The following is a 17222-nucleotide window of genomic DNA, read 5'->3' as shown; positions in this document are numbered from 1 at the left end:
AAGACAACGCAATAAATTAAACACTAAAAATATGGTTTGATAAACATTTAGTTTATATTTTATTTTTTCTAATTTCCTAGCAGAACTATGGAATCTCATAACATACAATATTAAGTTCATTTAAACATTTACTTCTATGTAGATTCTCACACGCATACATCGATTTAAAAATGAAAACCATCATTTTTGAATCCTTGGGATATACAAGAGCCGCTTAAAACGCGACAAAAATTAAATCTTATTTCCAAACATAAAAATTGAACATAAAAAGTAGTCGACAAATATTCGACGATTTTAGAGATGCTCGCTTAACGAATTCAAAATTGTGTAGACTAAATGAACTTATGATGTAGGAGTGTAGCAATCCGCACTCAGATTTTGGAACGCTAAATTAAAGTCAAGGCTTAGTTTAATCGACTTCCTCCATATGAGAAGCGTCTTCGGTGTCATCAACCAATGGAGGAGCATCACCAGCGCTCTGTGTATCTTCAGTCGCCATTGGTTCTTCCTCATCGATACCAAGACCTAGCTTGATCATGCGGTAAATGCGGGAAGCATGCACCTGTGGGCTGTCTAACGAGAAACCGGATGACAACAGTGCAGTCTCGAAGAGCAGGATGACCAAGTCTTTAACAGCCTTATCCCTTTTGACGCAGAATCTCAACGATCGGATGTTCGGGATTGATTTCCAAATGCTTCTTGCCGGCCATGTAGCCCATGGTAGAGGTGTCACGCAAAGCTTGGGCCTTCGTGATACGTTCCATGTTTGCAGACCAACCGAGCTGCGATGTCACAATACAACATGGCGATTCAACCAATCGGTTAGATACGACCACCTTTTCAACTTTGTTATCCAAAATTGACTTCATCAGCTTGCAAAGGTTTTCGAACTTTGCTTTGTCTTCCTCACGCTTCTTCTTCTCGGCTTCATCTTCAGGTAGCTCCAAGCCTTCCTTGGTAACAGAGGTCAATTGCTTGCCCTTGTACTCCTTCAAGTGTTGGATGACATATTCATCAATGGGTTCAGTCATGTAAATGACCTCGAAACCACGTGCCTTAACACGTTCAACAAAGGCAGAGTTGCTGACTTGTTCCTTTGACTCGCCAGTGATGAAGTAGATGTGCTTCTCGTTCACCTTCATACGTGATACGTAATCTGCCAAAGAGGCGGCATCATCACCAGAAGCGGATGTGTGGTAACGTAGGAAGTCAGCAAGCTTGGCACGGTTGTTGCTATCTTCATGTACACCCAATTTCAGGTTCTTGGCGAACTGGTCGTAGAACTTCTTGTACAATTCCTTGTCTTCGGTAAGTTCTTCAATCAATTCCATTGTCTTCTTCACCAAGTTCTTGCGAATTACTTTCAATACTTTGTTCTGTTGCAACATTTCACGGGAAATATTCAGTGGCAAATCTTCAGAGTCAACAACACCCTTAATGAAGTTCAAGTACTCGGGAATGAGCTCTTCACAGTTGTCCATAATGAAGACACGTCGCACGTACAATTTAATGTTGTTGCGTTTCTTCTGGTTCTCGAACAAGTCGAAGGGTGTGCGGCGTGGGATGAAGAGCAAAGCACGGAATTCCAGTTGGCCTTCCACAGAGAAGTGCTTTACGGCTAAATGATCTTCCCAGTCATTAGTCAGAGATTTGTAGAATTCGCCATATTCCTCCTGTGAGATGTCATCAGGATTGCGGGTCCAAATAGGCTTTGTTTTATTCAACTCCTCATCTTCGGTGTACTTAACCTTCACAGTCTTCTTCTTCTTCTTGTCCTTGTCTTTATCAGCATCTTCATCCTCACCGACATCTTCAATCTTGGGCTCGTCGGTGTCCATTTCCTTCTTCTCTTCGTCTTTCTTGTCATCTTCAGCTTCATCGTCACTCACCTCCTTCTCGCGCTCTTTTTCTACCAACAATTTAATTGGATAACCAATGAATTGAGAATGTTTGTTCACGATTTCTTTGATCTTGCTTTCTTCCAAGTATTCAGTTTGATCCTCTTTGATGAACAAGACTATCTTTGTACCACGGCCCAAAGGTTCCGTGTTATCGTGTTTCACTGTGAATGAACCACCGGCCGACGATTCCCAAATGTATTGTTCGTCATCGTTGTGCTTCGATGTGACAGTCACTTTATCGGCAACCAAGTAGGCAGAGTAGAAACCAACACCAAATTGACCAATCATAGAAATATCAGCGCCAGCCTGCAACGCTTCCATGAATGCCTTTGTGCCAGACTTGGCAATTGTACCCAAATTGTTAACCAAATCAGATTTAGTCATACCAATACCGGTATCAATGATGGTCAAGGTGCCAGCAGTCTTGTTGGGAATAAGCTTGATGTACAGCTCTTTGCCGCTATCCAATTTTGTAGGGTCAGTGAGCGACTCATAGCGGATCTTATCCAGCGCATCGGATGCGTTGGAGATCAACTCACGGAGGAAAATTTCTTTGTTCGAGTAAAATGTGTTGATGATCAACGACATAAGCTGAGCAATCTCAGCCTGGAAAGCAAAGGTCTCCACATCTTCTGGCATCTGTAACAAAAATTAAATAAAATCAAGTTAAAATATGTATGTACGTATGTATGTACATATGAATTTCGCAATTAAAAGAAATATGTATGTTCTAGAAACAATTGTAACTGCAAATTTCACCATGCAAGTTAAATTCATCTTCACATTTTATCCATTTAACAATTTTTTCTTCTAATTGGATGCCTTGAGCAGATAACCTTGTAGCCATTTCAATCGATTTTTCATTGCATTTCCCATACAAACTTGCAGTTACACTTTTNCTTATTCGAGTAAAATGTGTTGATGATCAACGACATAAGCTGAGCAATCTCAGCCTGGAAAGCAAAGGTCTCCACATCTTCTGGCATCTGTAACAGAAATTACATAAAATCAAGTTAAAATATGTATGTATGTATGTACATATGTAATTTCGCAATTAAAGGAAATATGTATGTTCTAGAAACAATTGTAACTGCAAATTTCACCATGCAAGTTAAAATCATCTTCACATTTTATCCATTTAAGAATTTTTTCTTCTAATTGGATGCCTTGAGCAGATAACCTTGTAGCCATTTCAATCGATTTTTCATTGCATTTCCCATACAAACTTGCAGTTACACTTTTATTTTTTTCATACATTCGAGAATAGTTAATTTTAGTACACACCTTTCTTATATTTTATTATCAACTTTTAACAAATAATGCAGCAAAATTTCTCTTCTCAATAGTCACTTGTAAAATATTGCAAACACACTTTGTAAAATGCTCCGCGCAAACGTGTTTTAATCGTATTTTTTCAATTCAATTGATGCCGGCGTTTCTCATACGGCTCTATTTATAGCGGACAATGCCAGTGACAGAAAAGTAGAAAAACCGAGATTGTTCTAGAAGAAACTTATCAAACTTCCGGTGACATTTTATGGCATCACGCAGATGGCAATTTCGGCAATGTTGTCTTTTCTGTATTAAGTAGTAAGTTTTTGTACCGGAATAATTAAAGCATCTGTCTCTTATTGAAAATGTATTCATTAAAAGAGCTCTATACTGTACAGTAAACAGAAAATGGTGTTAGAAAAATGTGTAAAAATTATGCACTGCATGAATGCCATAGGAAATACAAAAAATCCAGTGTCTCTCAAATGTTGGATGACTAAAGTATAGGAATATTCTGGATCCGGTTTTAAAATGACTACCCGATGAGTGTGTGAAATGTGCCGCATATATTTTACACGAACATACATATTTATGTAAATAAAATAGTAATGAATGTTTATACATAAGTAACTATGTACATATGTGCTTATGTAGTTTGTCAACTAAATTGCATTCCAAGTACTTCACGATTTGGAGATCTTTACAAGAAGCGGCTCCGTATGCCACTTTCCATAAGGTTTATTAATGGCGAAATAGCTTTTCCTGTAAATTCTGCCAAAAATTCGAATCCTCAAGTTCTTATAACGGCTTATTAATTGTTGAATGAAAAGTTGGTAATACATTTTAGGTTGTTTCATTGCGCATAAAATTTCCTTAAGTAGGTGGAAGTATGTATATATGTACATTGGTACTAAAAGGCGCATATTTTTACAACACATATGTTAGTATGTATGTAGGTATATAACAATGTAAAACTATTAAGAGTAATACTTAGATAAAACCTTTAAGAATTAATTCTGTCAAAGATACGTATGTAAATTGAAATACATATCTAGTATGTATGTACATATGTATAATATATGTATGTATATATCTACATATGTATGTACATATATAGCAAATATGTAATTAATTTTGGGCACCTAGCAACAGTCTGTACATGTGTACATATATACATACAGTAGTATGTATACCAAGGCTTTCTTCCACATGATGAAACTATAAACTATTTCACTAGTCAATTACAAGCCAATTTCCTTCGACATTAGACTCCAACTACTTCAGATACATAATGTATTATATACACAACACTGGAATACAAAGTCGTGACTAAAAAAAATCAAAATTTTATGCAAAAAAAAATATATGTCACATACATTCATACATATATAGTACATATGTATGTACATAATTTCGAGATATTTCAATATGAAGATTATTGCATATTTGTGCATACATATTTGTACAAAGCGCAATTGCACCAAACTTATAAACATATTTTTCAGTAAATATCTACTGCATTTATTTATATATAGTAGCTATCTATTTAAAAACGTATGTATGTATGTACATATGTACAAACATATTTACATAGATGCATTCATACATACATATGTACATGCAAAAAAACTTCTGGAAGCCGCCCTTATAAGCAAAGCTACAACAACAATTTGCCTTATAGGAGACACGTGCAACAGAAAACATATTTCCCACGGTGCTTTCTTTGAAAATTGACATCGGGCAGAATAGAGAAGTGAAATTATTTATTATACTTTTAAATCTTTTCATATAAAATTGGCAAACATTAGAAGCATGTAATTTGCGGCAACTTTAACACCTCATTGTTTTTGTTCGGTTTCCGCTTGACACCATTTTTATTTTCTTCTTAATTTTGTCATTCCCTTTCTCATAGTTACCCTGTGTTTACACCTGACCGCTGACCAGCGTTGCCGCAAGCTTAAAGTATCACTAGCCAAGCAGAAAAAGTATTAAAAGCAAACAAAACTGTTATTTGTTAAACTTTTATTTAAAAAAACAAATGATTAATACAATTTAATAATAGAATCCATAGTTATAAAAAAATATATATTATTTTCTTTAACCAAAACAGAATCTGTATGCTTATTTGCATAACGAAAAACAAACGTATAGGGCCCCTAAACTACACAAAAGCATTGCGCAATCCGAGTCCATATCGCAAAATATCAGAATTGCGCAATGTTTTTTTGTGGTCTTGGGACACTATAACAGCGGCGTGTGCAAAGAAATTCCGGGTAGTGTTTCCTTATAAGAGGTACCAAATTAAACTTATAAATATCTACATATGTGTAAATTTTGAAACTTTAAATAACAAGAAAAGAATTGTAAAGATAAAACTGAAAAATTAAACGATTTAATAAAAAAATTTAAACTATAAACTACTTGCAAGGTAAGCGTCTGCGTACTTTGTCCCATATTTCTCTAACTGAGAGCAAATGTTAGATTACTTCCAGCAATTGGATTACTGGGAAGTTACTGAATATTGTTTTTTTACTTGGCAGTATGCAGACAAAGCTAAAGTAGACAACGCCTCAGAATCTTTAAATACACTGAAATTCATAATATACTTTCACAAAAATGCACAGGTTTTATTTATTTTTATTGTTTTCATTAATTTCATTTATAAATTATATGTTCTTACAATTTAAAACAAGTATTTTAAAAAAGAAAATTTACGACAAGCTTTTATTAATGGTAAGTAAACCAAATAAAAATCTACCCCGTACCATCTAAAACTGCTTTTACAAGGGTCGATTTCAGTCGACTGGGTAATCTATTGAAAAATCAACTAGCCAAAACACTTATATTTTAGAAACGGACCAGTGTAAAGGCGGTGAGAGTTGTTGTTTGTTGTTCTTGTAACAGCATACATATTTCCCAAAGAATGTTTGGGGAGTGTTGTTGGAGTGGCAGTCCTTGGCGAGATATAACCGGCGACCGTCATGGAAACGCTAGTGTGAGAGTGCCTGCCTCTCGTTTAGATCGACGGATTCATTGTGGCATCCCTTTACGTGATGTTTAAGGAGAGTTTAACGAAATTTTTCGTATAGTAAACTCCGAGTTTAAGAGTGAAGATTAGCGTTTAACTCCAAAATGGCCAATAAACTCGAGTTTGTGGCTCAATGAGAACGTAACATTACGCCGCGTCTTATCGTAGACGGAGAAGTACGGAGAAGCCATAAATCAATTTACTACCCAACCCTCTTCTGCCTAAAAATTTCAAACTTGAATGAAAACACTTCCTTTTCTTATTCAGAAGATGTTTTCAAAGATTTTTCTATACAATTCCTTTATTAAATAAATTGCATTGTTAATTAACTTGGTGTTTGGTATTTGCATGCCCCTTTTTGTGTAAAGAAAGCTCTTATCTTTAACCGTCTTTTATTTTTGTGTTTTTGTATTGTTGTTTGAAACTTTTATAATAATTTGTTACACTCCGCCTCTCACCTCATCAATCAAGTGGAGGATATTTATGAAAGAATATCTGGTTTTGTTTCTACAATCAATATTTTGTATAACCTGGCGTCGTAAGAATCAGTTCGTGGTTCCAGCCAACATTTGGGCTATTTTATAGCTGTTTAATAAAAAAAAAATGCATCACATATATGCATTTATAACAATATTCTAAAATCGTCCAGCTTGATAACATACCTGCATTTGGGACAGATGATTTTTGACATTCAAAACTGTGTTTGACTTAAATTTCTCATTTGCGTAGATTTTTGACTAAACTATTTTTCGGAAAAACAGAACTTTTGAGTGCTGAAAAATTTAAAAGTATGGCTTTAATTATTTACTGCTATTGAAAATGGCACAAAGAAGTCGACATTCCTATCGCAGTGGCGCAAGTACAAGATATTTCGAAAAGGGAGAGAAGGTACTCTGCTACGAGCCAGATCCAACAAAGGCAAAAGTGTTATACGACTCAAAGGTGCGCAAACATTCTGCAGTTGGTGCATTATATGTATATGTGCTACATACAAAAGTGTTGCTTTTAATTGTTTTTGAGTTTTGCTCGATTTGTTTTCAAAGTTATTATGGGCTGACAATTTTCGTATTTATCTATGAAAAAATTGCGCAATAGATTTTAGGTATCTACGATTCGAAGGACAAGCGTGGACGGAAAGTTATTCAATATAAAATACATTTTCAAGGTTGGAGCAGTTCATGGGATCGTAAAGTGAATGCCGATTTTGTGTTGAAGGATACAGAGGAGAACCGGCAACTTCAGCGAGATTTGGCTGAAAAAGCACAGTTGCAGATGTATGTTGTTAAAAGTATATTTATGCACATGTGTGTGCAATTTTTTATAACGTAATTGCTTCCTATTTCAGTAATGCTTTTCTGTATCGGAAGGAGCGTACCGTCAGCAAGAAAAAACAAAATAAATCACTGCTGTCAACAGACGATGCTACCGCTGCAGGGGGCAACGCAAACTCTGACCAACGCTCGTCTCCAAAGTCTCGAACCCGCGGATCTTCAGAAGATAATTTTAGTTCAAGCAGCACTTTTGAAAGACAAGAAGATTTCCCAATGAAGGACGGTGAGTAGGATAGAAAATTTATGACTACATACATTTTGATTACCCGAATTTCTGTGCTTAGAATGCGAGACCGAGTCATGTTGCAGTTCTGTGGAAAGTTTTCCGGATGAAGAACGCGTTTTGCTACGTATTAGCGAACGCCTGCGTCAGTACTTAGAGTACGATCATGATATGATCACAAAATATTGTAAGCAACATGCCTTGCCTGCACGTATTCCAGTTGTGGCAATATTAGAGAATTTCGTAAAGCATAGTGTTGTTAAAATGGTTTTCTCAACAACGCAAGTTGAGAGTACAAGACGGCGATCAACACAGCAACGAACAAATAAAAAAGAACACGAATTCGATAAACTAGTAGCTACGTAAGAATATTTAAAACACATTAATTTTTTGAACGAATAACATTTTTCCAATTACAGTGCTAGTTTACTAAAGGAAGTCGCCGATGGTTTACGCATTTACTTTGACTTTACCATAGCCGATTATTTACTATATAAAGAGGAAAAAGAATATGCTCTATCGTATTTAAGTGCAGATAATCTCAAGAATTTTACATATGTTGCATTGCCTGGACTGTCTCCGGATTTTCTAAATCCTAACAAAAATGAGGGGGATACAACACAATTTCCGGGTGGTGATAGTTGCACAGAAACACAATTGATGGAGGCTGCATCAACGACTCCCGCTCCAACGGATGAGCCGCAAAAACGTAAATCACGTCTTCACCGTAGTGATGACTGTGAAATGATATTAGAAAATTGCTTAGAAAATTGTTTTTCAAGTATAGCCAGTACCAGTTCTGGTGCGTCCACACCATTGCACTCTGCTGTTGGTGGCGGTGGTGCGTCGTCCGGTATTAACTACTTGAAATCATTGCAACCAATGGCATTGAATATACCATCACAAACTAAAGACTTTCTACAGACTGTTTTGTCCTGGAATTTACTGCCTACCGACGCACCTGCAGCGCCATCAATGATTTTTGGTGCTCCACATTTGGCCAGATTAATTGGTAAGTTTCTTAAATTTTTGTGTATAAGAGCATACTTTTAATTGATGACTTGTGTTCCAAAGTAAACGGGTATCTATCCGAACTTTCTCGCTTCTTCACTGCAAGGAGCCTAACCCTCTCCTCTACAAAATCAGCCTGACCTCCAGGCTACCGCTGGGAATTCACGTCGATGATACACCAATTCCGACGGTGAATAACCCCAAAATACTCGGAGTAACCTTAGACAGTCTGCTCTCTTTCTCTGCGCACGCAACCGCTATTGTCAACAAAGTACAGAGTCGTAACAAGGTCCTCAAGTCGCTAGCCGGCAGTATTTGGGGGCAAAGACAAAAAAACGTTGCTGGAAACATAAAAGGCGATAGGCCGGCCGGTTTTAAATTACGCAGCACTAGTGTGGTCGCTGGGGACTAGTAGGACGCATTCACAGGGAGTCAGTCTCGAGTTATGTAGACTCCAGACCTGTGAATGCCTAGGCACACAACCACCGGACATCGACGAGACGGCGCTTCATCTGCCTCGGGAGACTAGAACTACAATAGCTCAACTTCGCTCTGGCTACTGCACCAGGCTAAACACACACCTGAGCAGATTAGGCGCAGATGTGCCAAATGAGTGTTCGGCATGCGGAGAGACACCCCACGACTCGAAACATCCGTTCGTATGCCCAGAAAACCCGACAACACTAACTCCTTTGTTCCTGTGGACCGACTCCATTGAGGCTGCACCTGGGGCTTCCGTTAGTGGAGCTTGTCGACAACGACTGTAGCCGCTACAACAACAACAATAATAAAAGCTTGAACAAATAGTTGATTTACGGAGTTTTTTCGGGGATATTCGAGATTTTTTTTAGCGGTATCTGGATTTTTCGGAATATTTGCGGTGCTTGTTGATATCTTTTAAGAGTTTAAAAGACTTTTGGTTTTGTATTTTTCAGAATATTTAAAAATTTTTCGGGACAGATCGGAATTTTTTGGGACTTTGTAAGATTTGTCAGTGACTTTTCTTGTTTCATTTTTTCGAATTTTTCCAACATTTTTGCTATACTTTTCATGTTGGCGGCTTTGCGAGTATTTTTGGGGTTTTCTAGATTTGAACGAATTGTTTAACGCTCGGTTTTCCAATTCAACGATGAAACCAAAGGCGATATCTCCGAGCCTATATTAAGTACATATATTTTATGTATTTATTAAGCTTTCGGTGCTAGCATTGCACCCTCATCAGAATTACATTAAAATAGGCAAAAAATTGAGACTAGTGCTGGATACACGAGATTATTTTCGTACTGCATGTAAGCTTATTTAAGTAATTCACGTAACCGGACCCAGATTTATATCTGACCAAGGACGTGTCACTCCAGCAACACTCTCCAAAAACTCTTTGGAGAATTGGTATGCTGTTACAACAACAACAACAACAACCGGCAACAATGTGATCGTTGACAGTCAGTTCGTTAGGAACTCAGCCATACATCACTTGGGTTTTTTTAATTCTCATTGAACGGAATAGTAATGCCTTGCTTCCCTGAATTTAGATACATAGGACTCTTTAAAAATTTGGCTACAGTACCTAGATTTAATAGATATTTACTAGTTTTACTTTTGATAACCTATCAGATAGTACATAATCGTCGACTGAGTGGAAGATCGCGCTATCTCGGCTGCCGTCCGGAAATGTCCCATCTCAGCAAGAAGAACGCCACATGTTGTTGTTGTAACAGCTTACAATTTCCCCAGAGTTTTTGGGGAATGTTTATGGAATGCAATCTTTGGCCAGACATGAATTTGGGTCGAACCGGTTACATAGTTCCGACTGTCGCGGGAACGCTCCTTCTCAGAATTTGCATGAAAAACGACATATCTCAGCTGCCGCTACCAAAACGCCGTATCTCAATATACATTCAATATACCGGCAGCTGAGGTAGAGCGTTTATGAACTATTTACTGAGGTAGGCCGTTTTTTAACCAAATTTTGAAATAGGGCGTTTTTTAACCGTTTGCTGAGATAGCCTGATCCTCCGTTCACCCGTCGTTAAACCACACATAGCATCGTGTTCTAAATAATCATATATTTATAGTGAAACTGCCGGAATTTTTAAACGCCTCTTCAATAAACGATGATAAACTTAAAGTTTTACTACAGCACCTGGATACTTTCGTTAAGTAAGTTTACTTTAAAACTTTTGATAACCTACCGTATGAAATTTTCTTCTAGATAAATATCTATGTATGTACATACATATTTTTATCAAAACAATTCTTTATTTTCACAGTTACTTAGAAGCACGCAAAGAATGGTTCAATGAAGATAATTATGCTCGCTCGAACGCAGCACGCAAGCGGGCGAATTCCAGCGAAGGAGTAAAATCAACTTTGACCGATATCAGTAAAGAAACGCTTGATGCGAACTTGCAGCAAATACCTACGACAACAGCAATGAATTCAACTGCGACGTCAACGGCGACATCATCAGTAACGGCAGCAACTGTGACAGCAACGACAACAACAACAACCACTGTTGCAGCTATTGCAACATAAAATTATAAAAAATACATATGTATAAAGAACGCACTCAATAAATATATACAGTTAGTGTCAAATGTAAGTGTAGGTTCCTTGTTCTAATATAATACACAATTATTTTCATGAAAAATTGTTTTCATTAATTATTTATGAAAATATAGTTGATTCTTAAACATAAACCATATGAATCAAAGTTTCACGCTTTATCTTAAGTTCACAAAAATTCAAAAAAATATTCAGAAAAATTTGTATTTAGAATATCTGGAAAATTTGCGAGTGTGCAGTTTTGTAGCCCGTTCAATTTTAGAATTGTTTTTGTGGAGGGTGTTTCGCATTTTCATAAAAATAAATTTTGAGCACGCGCTATTTGGAAGAAAATGGGCAACACCCTCCACAAAAAAAAATCTTAAAAAATCAACGGTAATTTCTAGCGACTTGAAACTTGCACTCTGCTTACTAAAATAAAACTGGCTATTACACTACATACTCGAAAATTTTCTAGAAATTCTGAATAAATAATTTGAAATTTTGATGTAAATTGTTAGATTTTTTCTGAACGTTATATAAAGTGAGAAACTTTGATTTATACGGTTTATGTTATATAATAAACTATGTTTTCATAAATAATTAATGAAAAAAATTGTTCATGAAAATAATTGTCAATACATATTATATTGCAAGATGTGCACTTACATTTGACACTGAGTGTATGTAAGGCACACAAGCGAAATGAACGTAAATTTAGAAACAAGTTTTATTTTTACAAAACTGTGTATCTTAACAATTACAAGTATTTTTAATTATAATTTTAAAGCTTTTTCATTCTATTCACATTAAGATATATGTACGTTTGTGTGTGTCATTGTTAAATACATTTGTTGTTTTTTTTCTTTACTTTCAATTATCACCACCACACTTGCATACATACATACGCGAAATATGTATGTAGACAGACAACTACTACAGTCTTGCACACTTTGTGTTGTTGCCAAAAGCGTTTGTGAAATAAATATTACTTAAAAATTATTATCAACTTGAAATATTTTACGTTTTTAATTTCTGATTAAAAGTTAATGATTGCAAACTAGCTAGCAGAGCTTAAATATTAGTAAGTAAAATGGCTTAGTTTCATTAATCGCTTTATTTTGCTTAATTTAATAACTTAGTAGACAATTTTTAGTGTATTAGTTTTATAATTTTCGAAAATCGAAAACCTTTAGTGAATTCTCATGTTATTCTTNTGGTACCTCAATCTGAATCCAATTATTGTTAACAAATAGATATTTAAAGAAGCAACAATCAAAAGTGATCGAAAAAATGTAAATCCAATAATTGCTAAAAAATATTTAACTTCGAGCAAAAATTAAAACAAAGACGAATAATGGTACGTAATAGGGTGATTGATTCGGGTTTTCCAACCGGTTTTAATCGTTCTTTTGAATATTTTTAATCGGTTTTTTGAAATCCTGATTTTCGAATACCGAGCAAACCGGATTTTTACAATCGAATAAACCTGTTTTCACCTAGTGTACTAATATACCACAATCTGAAAATTCTAAATATTTATTTTATTAAAAATGGAACTAGCAAATCTTTATTTATATTTCATATCTGGATTCTGGACAATTTTCAAGAAACTATTTAAAAATTTAAAGGGGCGTCGTATTCAAATTGGACAGAAAAGTTTAACCTGTTACAATATTCAGAATGGAGTTATGTGAAAGTATCGCGAGCCTCACGAAGTAACTCGAGCGCTTCGTCTAATGATGGAATTCAAGGAGCGAGAATTGACGAGAGTAGTCGATCTGGTTTAGCTGGCGGTGTGTTATTCCCAAGACAGTCGATTCTACTTGCTCAAGTTTTTCCCGAAAAAGGACTGTTTAATCTTGTTAAGATCGGCGAACCCAATTGAGTGTGAATTTTTCACTAATTTTATCGGGTTTACTTGATTTTTAAATTAAACTTTCTATTTTTAGCAGTCATATTGNCATATCTGGATTCTGGACAATTTTCAAGAAACTATTTAAAAATTTAAAGGCGCGTCGTATTCAAATTGGACAGAAAAGTTTAACCTGTTACAATATTCAGAATGGAGTTATGTGAAAGTATCGCAAGCCTCACGAAGTAACTCGAGCGCTTCGTCTAATGATGGAATTCAAGGAGCGAGAATTGACGAGAGTAGTCGGTCTGGTTTAGCGGGCGGTGTGTTATTCCCAAGACAGTCGATTCTACTTGCTCAAGTTTTTCCCGAAAAAGGACTGTTTAATCTTGCTAAGATCGGCGAACCCAATTGAGTGTGAATTTTTCACTGTGTGAATTTTTCACTAATTTTTTTTGTTTTACTTGATTTTTAAATTAAACTTTCTATTTTTAGCAGTCATATTGTATGTTTGGTAATGACTTTTGACTAACAGTAAGTGCTACTATAAAAAAAAATATGCAAAAAAATAACACCGGTTTATCCGGTTTTTTCTTAATTTCAAAACCGGTTTTCGAAATAACGCGAATAAACGAACTGCTCACTTCACGTAAAAAACAACGGGTAAAAAACAACGATCGAGTTATAATTTCTAGTATTAGAAAAATGATTACCATTACGGTTCACGATTAAGAACACCCCCAATGCACACATACCGAAGCACACATTTACAAATACATATATACATAAATTCTCCCCCTCTATCCGAACCTATTTGGTTCGCTTGGTGACGCTTGACGCTGTTGGTCGCATAAAGCTGCTCATGCCACGACTACTCGAACTACTTCGGGTGCTACTATTCGCACGTGTGTGCGTCGTCGATTGCGGTGCGGTCTGTTGTGACATGGTCGCTTTGACTAGAACCGCGCTGCGGGCCAAATTTGTGCGCGTTGGCATGCCATTTGTTTGATTCTCCTTGAAACTCGCGCTGCCCAAATGCACCGAGCGCTGACTACCACCTCCACCACCGCCACTACCATTACCCGTTACTTTGCGCGTCACCACAACATGCTGGCCAATACTGGAACCACTACTGCTACTACGACTTGCCGGCACGGTCGACCGATTCGCCGCCACATTAGCCGTAATGCGCAGGTGCGGTGGCACATTATTTTGCATACTTAGTGGCCGCTTGCTGGGTGATGAATCAACTGATACCGTTTGTAACGGCGTTTTACTCACGACGATCGGCATACGACGTACTGTATTGGTCGAAACACCGCTGTTGATGGATGAACGCGATGAACGCAGGCTATTACGGGAACTGCTACGTTCTACCTCGCGTCGAACTGCATGAATTGGTGAGGTGTTGACACTTTGTGTTGCATCTGGATGTGTGGCGCTGCCTGGACGACGCATCGAATGTGCACGCCTTGCTGCATTGCTGCCGGTGATGCCAGGGCCGCCGCCGAAAACCGGCTGCGCAACTGTTGGACCGTTTGTTGTGCGGAATGACCGACTACGATCCATTTGCGTGGAGTTTGGCGAACGGCGCGTTGTGCTCGCTTGCGAGTAGGTGGAGATGGCTGGAGTTTTGTGTGGCAGCACGTTCCGCAGCTTAGCGATTTGTAGACGATCCGCAAGTCTATTCGAGTTGTGTTTGGCGGTGGTGGGGGTGCTGGACTTTGGTGTTGTAGTTTTTGTCGTGGAGGTTCTTGTGTGTGGCGCAACGAGTTCGGTGGCGCCATTGCAAGACGAGTTCGTGCTCTCCTTGCCTTGCGATGGCGTATCCGATACAAGACTTTGGGTCTCTTCGAAGCCTTCGTCATTGAGCTCATGGCTGGATAACTTAATGACTGTAGCGCCATGCGCGCTTTGACTGGTGTTTTGGGCAGATGACGTACTTGTTAAATGTGTGTTGATCATGTCGCGTGGCGGACTCCATATCCGATCTGGCGTATTCGTTGGTGATTTGAGATTTCGTATGGCTTCTTGTACATCTTCCTGATTGATTGAGCTAATGTGGCGACCAACTTTCTCCAACTTTGTGATCGTGCGTCCCGAGTGTGGTTTCGAAGCAACGTTTGTTGTGGGTTCATCCAATGCAGATTTTTCTATTGGAATGTTATTCTTAACTGGAGCCTCTTGACCTACGCCATGCAGCCTTTCCATGTCGCCAGCGCTCGCTGACTGCCGCACATTATTCGAGTCATTTGTGTCTTTAGTTGATAAGAAGTCTTCATTANACTGGAGCCTCTTGACCTACGCCATGCAGCCTTTCCATGTCGCCAGCGCTTGCTGACTGCCGCACATTATTCGAGTCATTTGTGTCTTTAGTTGATAAGAAGTCTTCATTGCCGCTACTGTAATCTGTGGGACGCTTATAACGTCTTGTGCGCCTTGTCGCTGAATAACGATCAAAGAAGCCTGGTATATCCTGCTCGTTAGACTCCTGGCGTTCCCCTTGCTTCCCTTGATTGCTTTTAATCTTATCCAGTCCATTATTTATGGTGACTAAGGTTTTATTTGGTGTGGCGATGACACGTCGCGTTACCGGCGGCGTTTCTATGTTGTCTGCATCAATCTCTTTGCGACTATATTTTTCATTGTGACTCCTGTTTTCATTGTGATGCTGACCTCGCGTATTGTCGGCTTTGTAAGCGCTCTCGTTTTCTAATGAGCTACTTGTTAATATTCTAAGCGGTGATTTTCGGCTATCAGCGCATACTTTGGCATCGCTATTTGTTTTCACCAGCGGCGTTGTAACCGCTGGTGGCGACGGTGACTTAACGACTTCCGCTCTTTGCTTTATGCTATTGTCTGTGACCTGCTCTGCCTCCTTCGACGACGGGTTACGTATGTAAATCTGTAGTATATCGGATGCCTCTCGCTCACCCAGTTGCTGTATATACGATCTACGTCGATCTTCTTCCTCAATGGACTTAAGTGATGTGGCACGCTTTTCCGCATTTTCTAACGAGCGTTGACGCCTATATTCACGCAGTTCATCAGCGGTTGTAAAATGTTGATTTTTGGCAGATTGAGGTTCTTGCGATTGCTCATTGTCCATTTCCACAAGCTCGCTATTGCGGCTACCTTTACGCCAGTGTGATTTGTCTCTCGCATTGCTCACATCTGGAAGTAGATATTCAAAGGAGGTTCAATTAGGTTTTAGTCAAAAAAAAAAAAAAAAAAACAAGTAAGAAAGTCTAAGTTCGGGCGGAGCCGAACATTAAATACCCGGCGCAAGTATTAAATATATGTNCTGATCATTTATGTATACATTTGTCTATATCTATCTCGATTCGTTTTGGCTGTTACAAACAACCGTTATGTGAACAAAATTAATATACCCTTGTGCACAAGTGCGCTCGGGTATAAAAAGTGCAAGTTCGGCCGAAACCGAACTTCATATACCCGGCGCACGTGTTCGTAAAGTATACTATGTACCGTTATTGGCCGATTAAAAAACTTTCAAAGTTTACGAGTATCAAGTTGCAAAATTTTATTTCATTCAATTCAATTTTCAGAAGTTTAACATGAGGTCTAACTGAAATATTGAATTTGTCAAAAATAATGTTATATAGTAGAGGGTCTGTGTTACTGTTGATTGGTTGAAGTGCTTCCTAGTAGCTGACTAGCATTCAATTAGCGCATTTTTTCGCCATTTTGATGCACTTCTCGTCGGAAAGTTTTGACTATGTACATACATTAGGGTGGAGCGTTTTTTTAAAATTTATCGAAAGATAAGGGCCTTGAGGCGACCGAAAATATTATCCTATTGGAAAACGGTTTAACGAGTGAAAAATCGGACATATCTTGGCAGCCGTTTCGAAAATGCCCTACCTCAGAAAATGGCTAAAGAACGCCCTACTCCAGAAATTGGTTGAAAAACACCCTATCTCAGAATTTGGTTAAAGAACGCCCTATCTCAACTGAAAATATATTGAACATATTTTAATATGGGGCGCTTTTGATGCGGTAGCTGAGCTAAGGCGTTTTTGAAACAAATCCTAAA

The 17222-nt window shown here is 37.8% G+C and overlaps 3 protein-coding genes across 5 annotated transcripts in view; 1 reads left to right on the top strand and 2 right to left on the bottom strand.

Moving 5' to 3' along the window:
• Nucleotides 1-30: 30 nt before the first annotated feature.
• Hsp83 (Heat shock protein 83) lies at nucleotides 31-2564 on the bottom strand. Its single transcript, XM_017619504.1, is given in 2 exon segments — nucleotides 31-644; nucleotides 646-2564. Coding segments are annotated over 2 exon segments (2130 nt in total). The 5' UTR covers nucleotides 2541-2564; the 3' UTR covers nucleotides 31-409.
• A 4313-nt stretch (nucleotides 2565-6877) lies between these two features.
• Nucleotides 6878-11511, top strand: msl-3 (male-specific lethal 3). Of its 3 annotated transcripts, none has more exons than XM_017619502.1 (8): nucleotides 6878-7143; nucleotides 7297-7303; nucleotides 7367-7475; nucleotides 7547-7755; nucleotides 7817-8117; nucleotides 8175-8767; nucleotides 10842-10926; nucleotides 11037-11511. In XM_017619502.1, exons 1-8 carry the CDS (start codon nucleotides 7021-7023, stop codon nucleotides 11299-11301), a joined length of 1692 nt encoding a protein of 563 aa, XP_017474991.1. In that variant the 5' UTR covers nucleotides 6878-7020; the 3' UTR covers nucleotides 11302-11511. The 3 variants fall into 3 exon arrangements, with proteins under 3 accessions (XP_017474991.1, XP_017474992.1, XP_017474990.1); XM_017619503.1 differs by having other exon boundaries at nucleotides 6880-7143; nucleotides 7297-7475; nucleotides 8175-8464; nucleotides 8543-8767; XM_017619501.1 differs by having other exon boundaries at nucleotides 6880-7143; nucleotides 7297-7475.
• Nucleotides 11512-13285: 1774 nt separating this feature from the next.
• The window catches only part of form3 (FH2 domain-containing protein formin 3), a 48009-nt gene continuing 44072 nt past the window's right edge, over nucleotides 13286-17222 (bottom strand). The window contains exons 15-16 of the mRNA XM_017619500.1: nucleotides 15562-16339; nucleotides 13286-15449 (exon numbers count right to left, since the gene is read on the bottom strand). Of these exons, the coding sequence (XP_017474989.1) occupies nucleotides 13976-15449; nucleotides 15562-16339 (2252 nt within the window). The 3' untranslated portion in view covers nucleotides 13286-13975. The remainder of the gene's footprint in view (nucleotides 15450-15561; nucleotides 16340-17222) is intronic.

Source organism: Rhagoletis zephyria, unplaced genomic scaffold (assembly GCF_001687245.7).
Source record: "Rhagoletis zephyria isolate East Lansing unplaced genomic scaffold, Rhagoletis_zephyria_1.1 Rzeph_scaffold_01885, whole genome shotgun sequence".
In the NCBI taxonomy this organism is placed as follows: domain Eukaryota; kingdom Metazoa; phylum Arthropoda; class Insecta; order Diptera; family Tephritidae; genus Rhagoletis; species Rhagoletis zephyria.
Note: the sequence above shows the minus strand (reverse complement) of the source record. Positions and strands in the feature narration are given on the sequence as shown.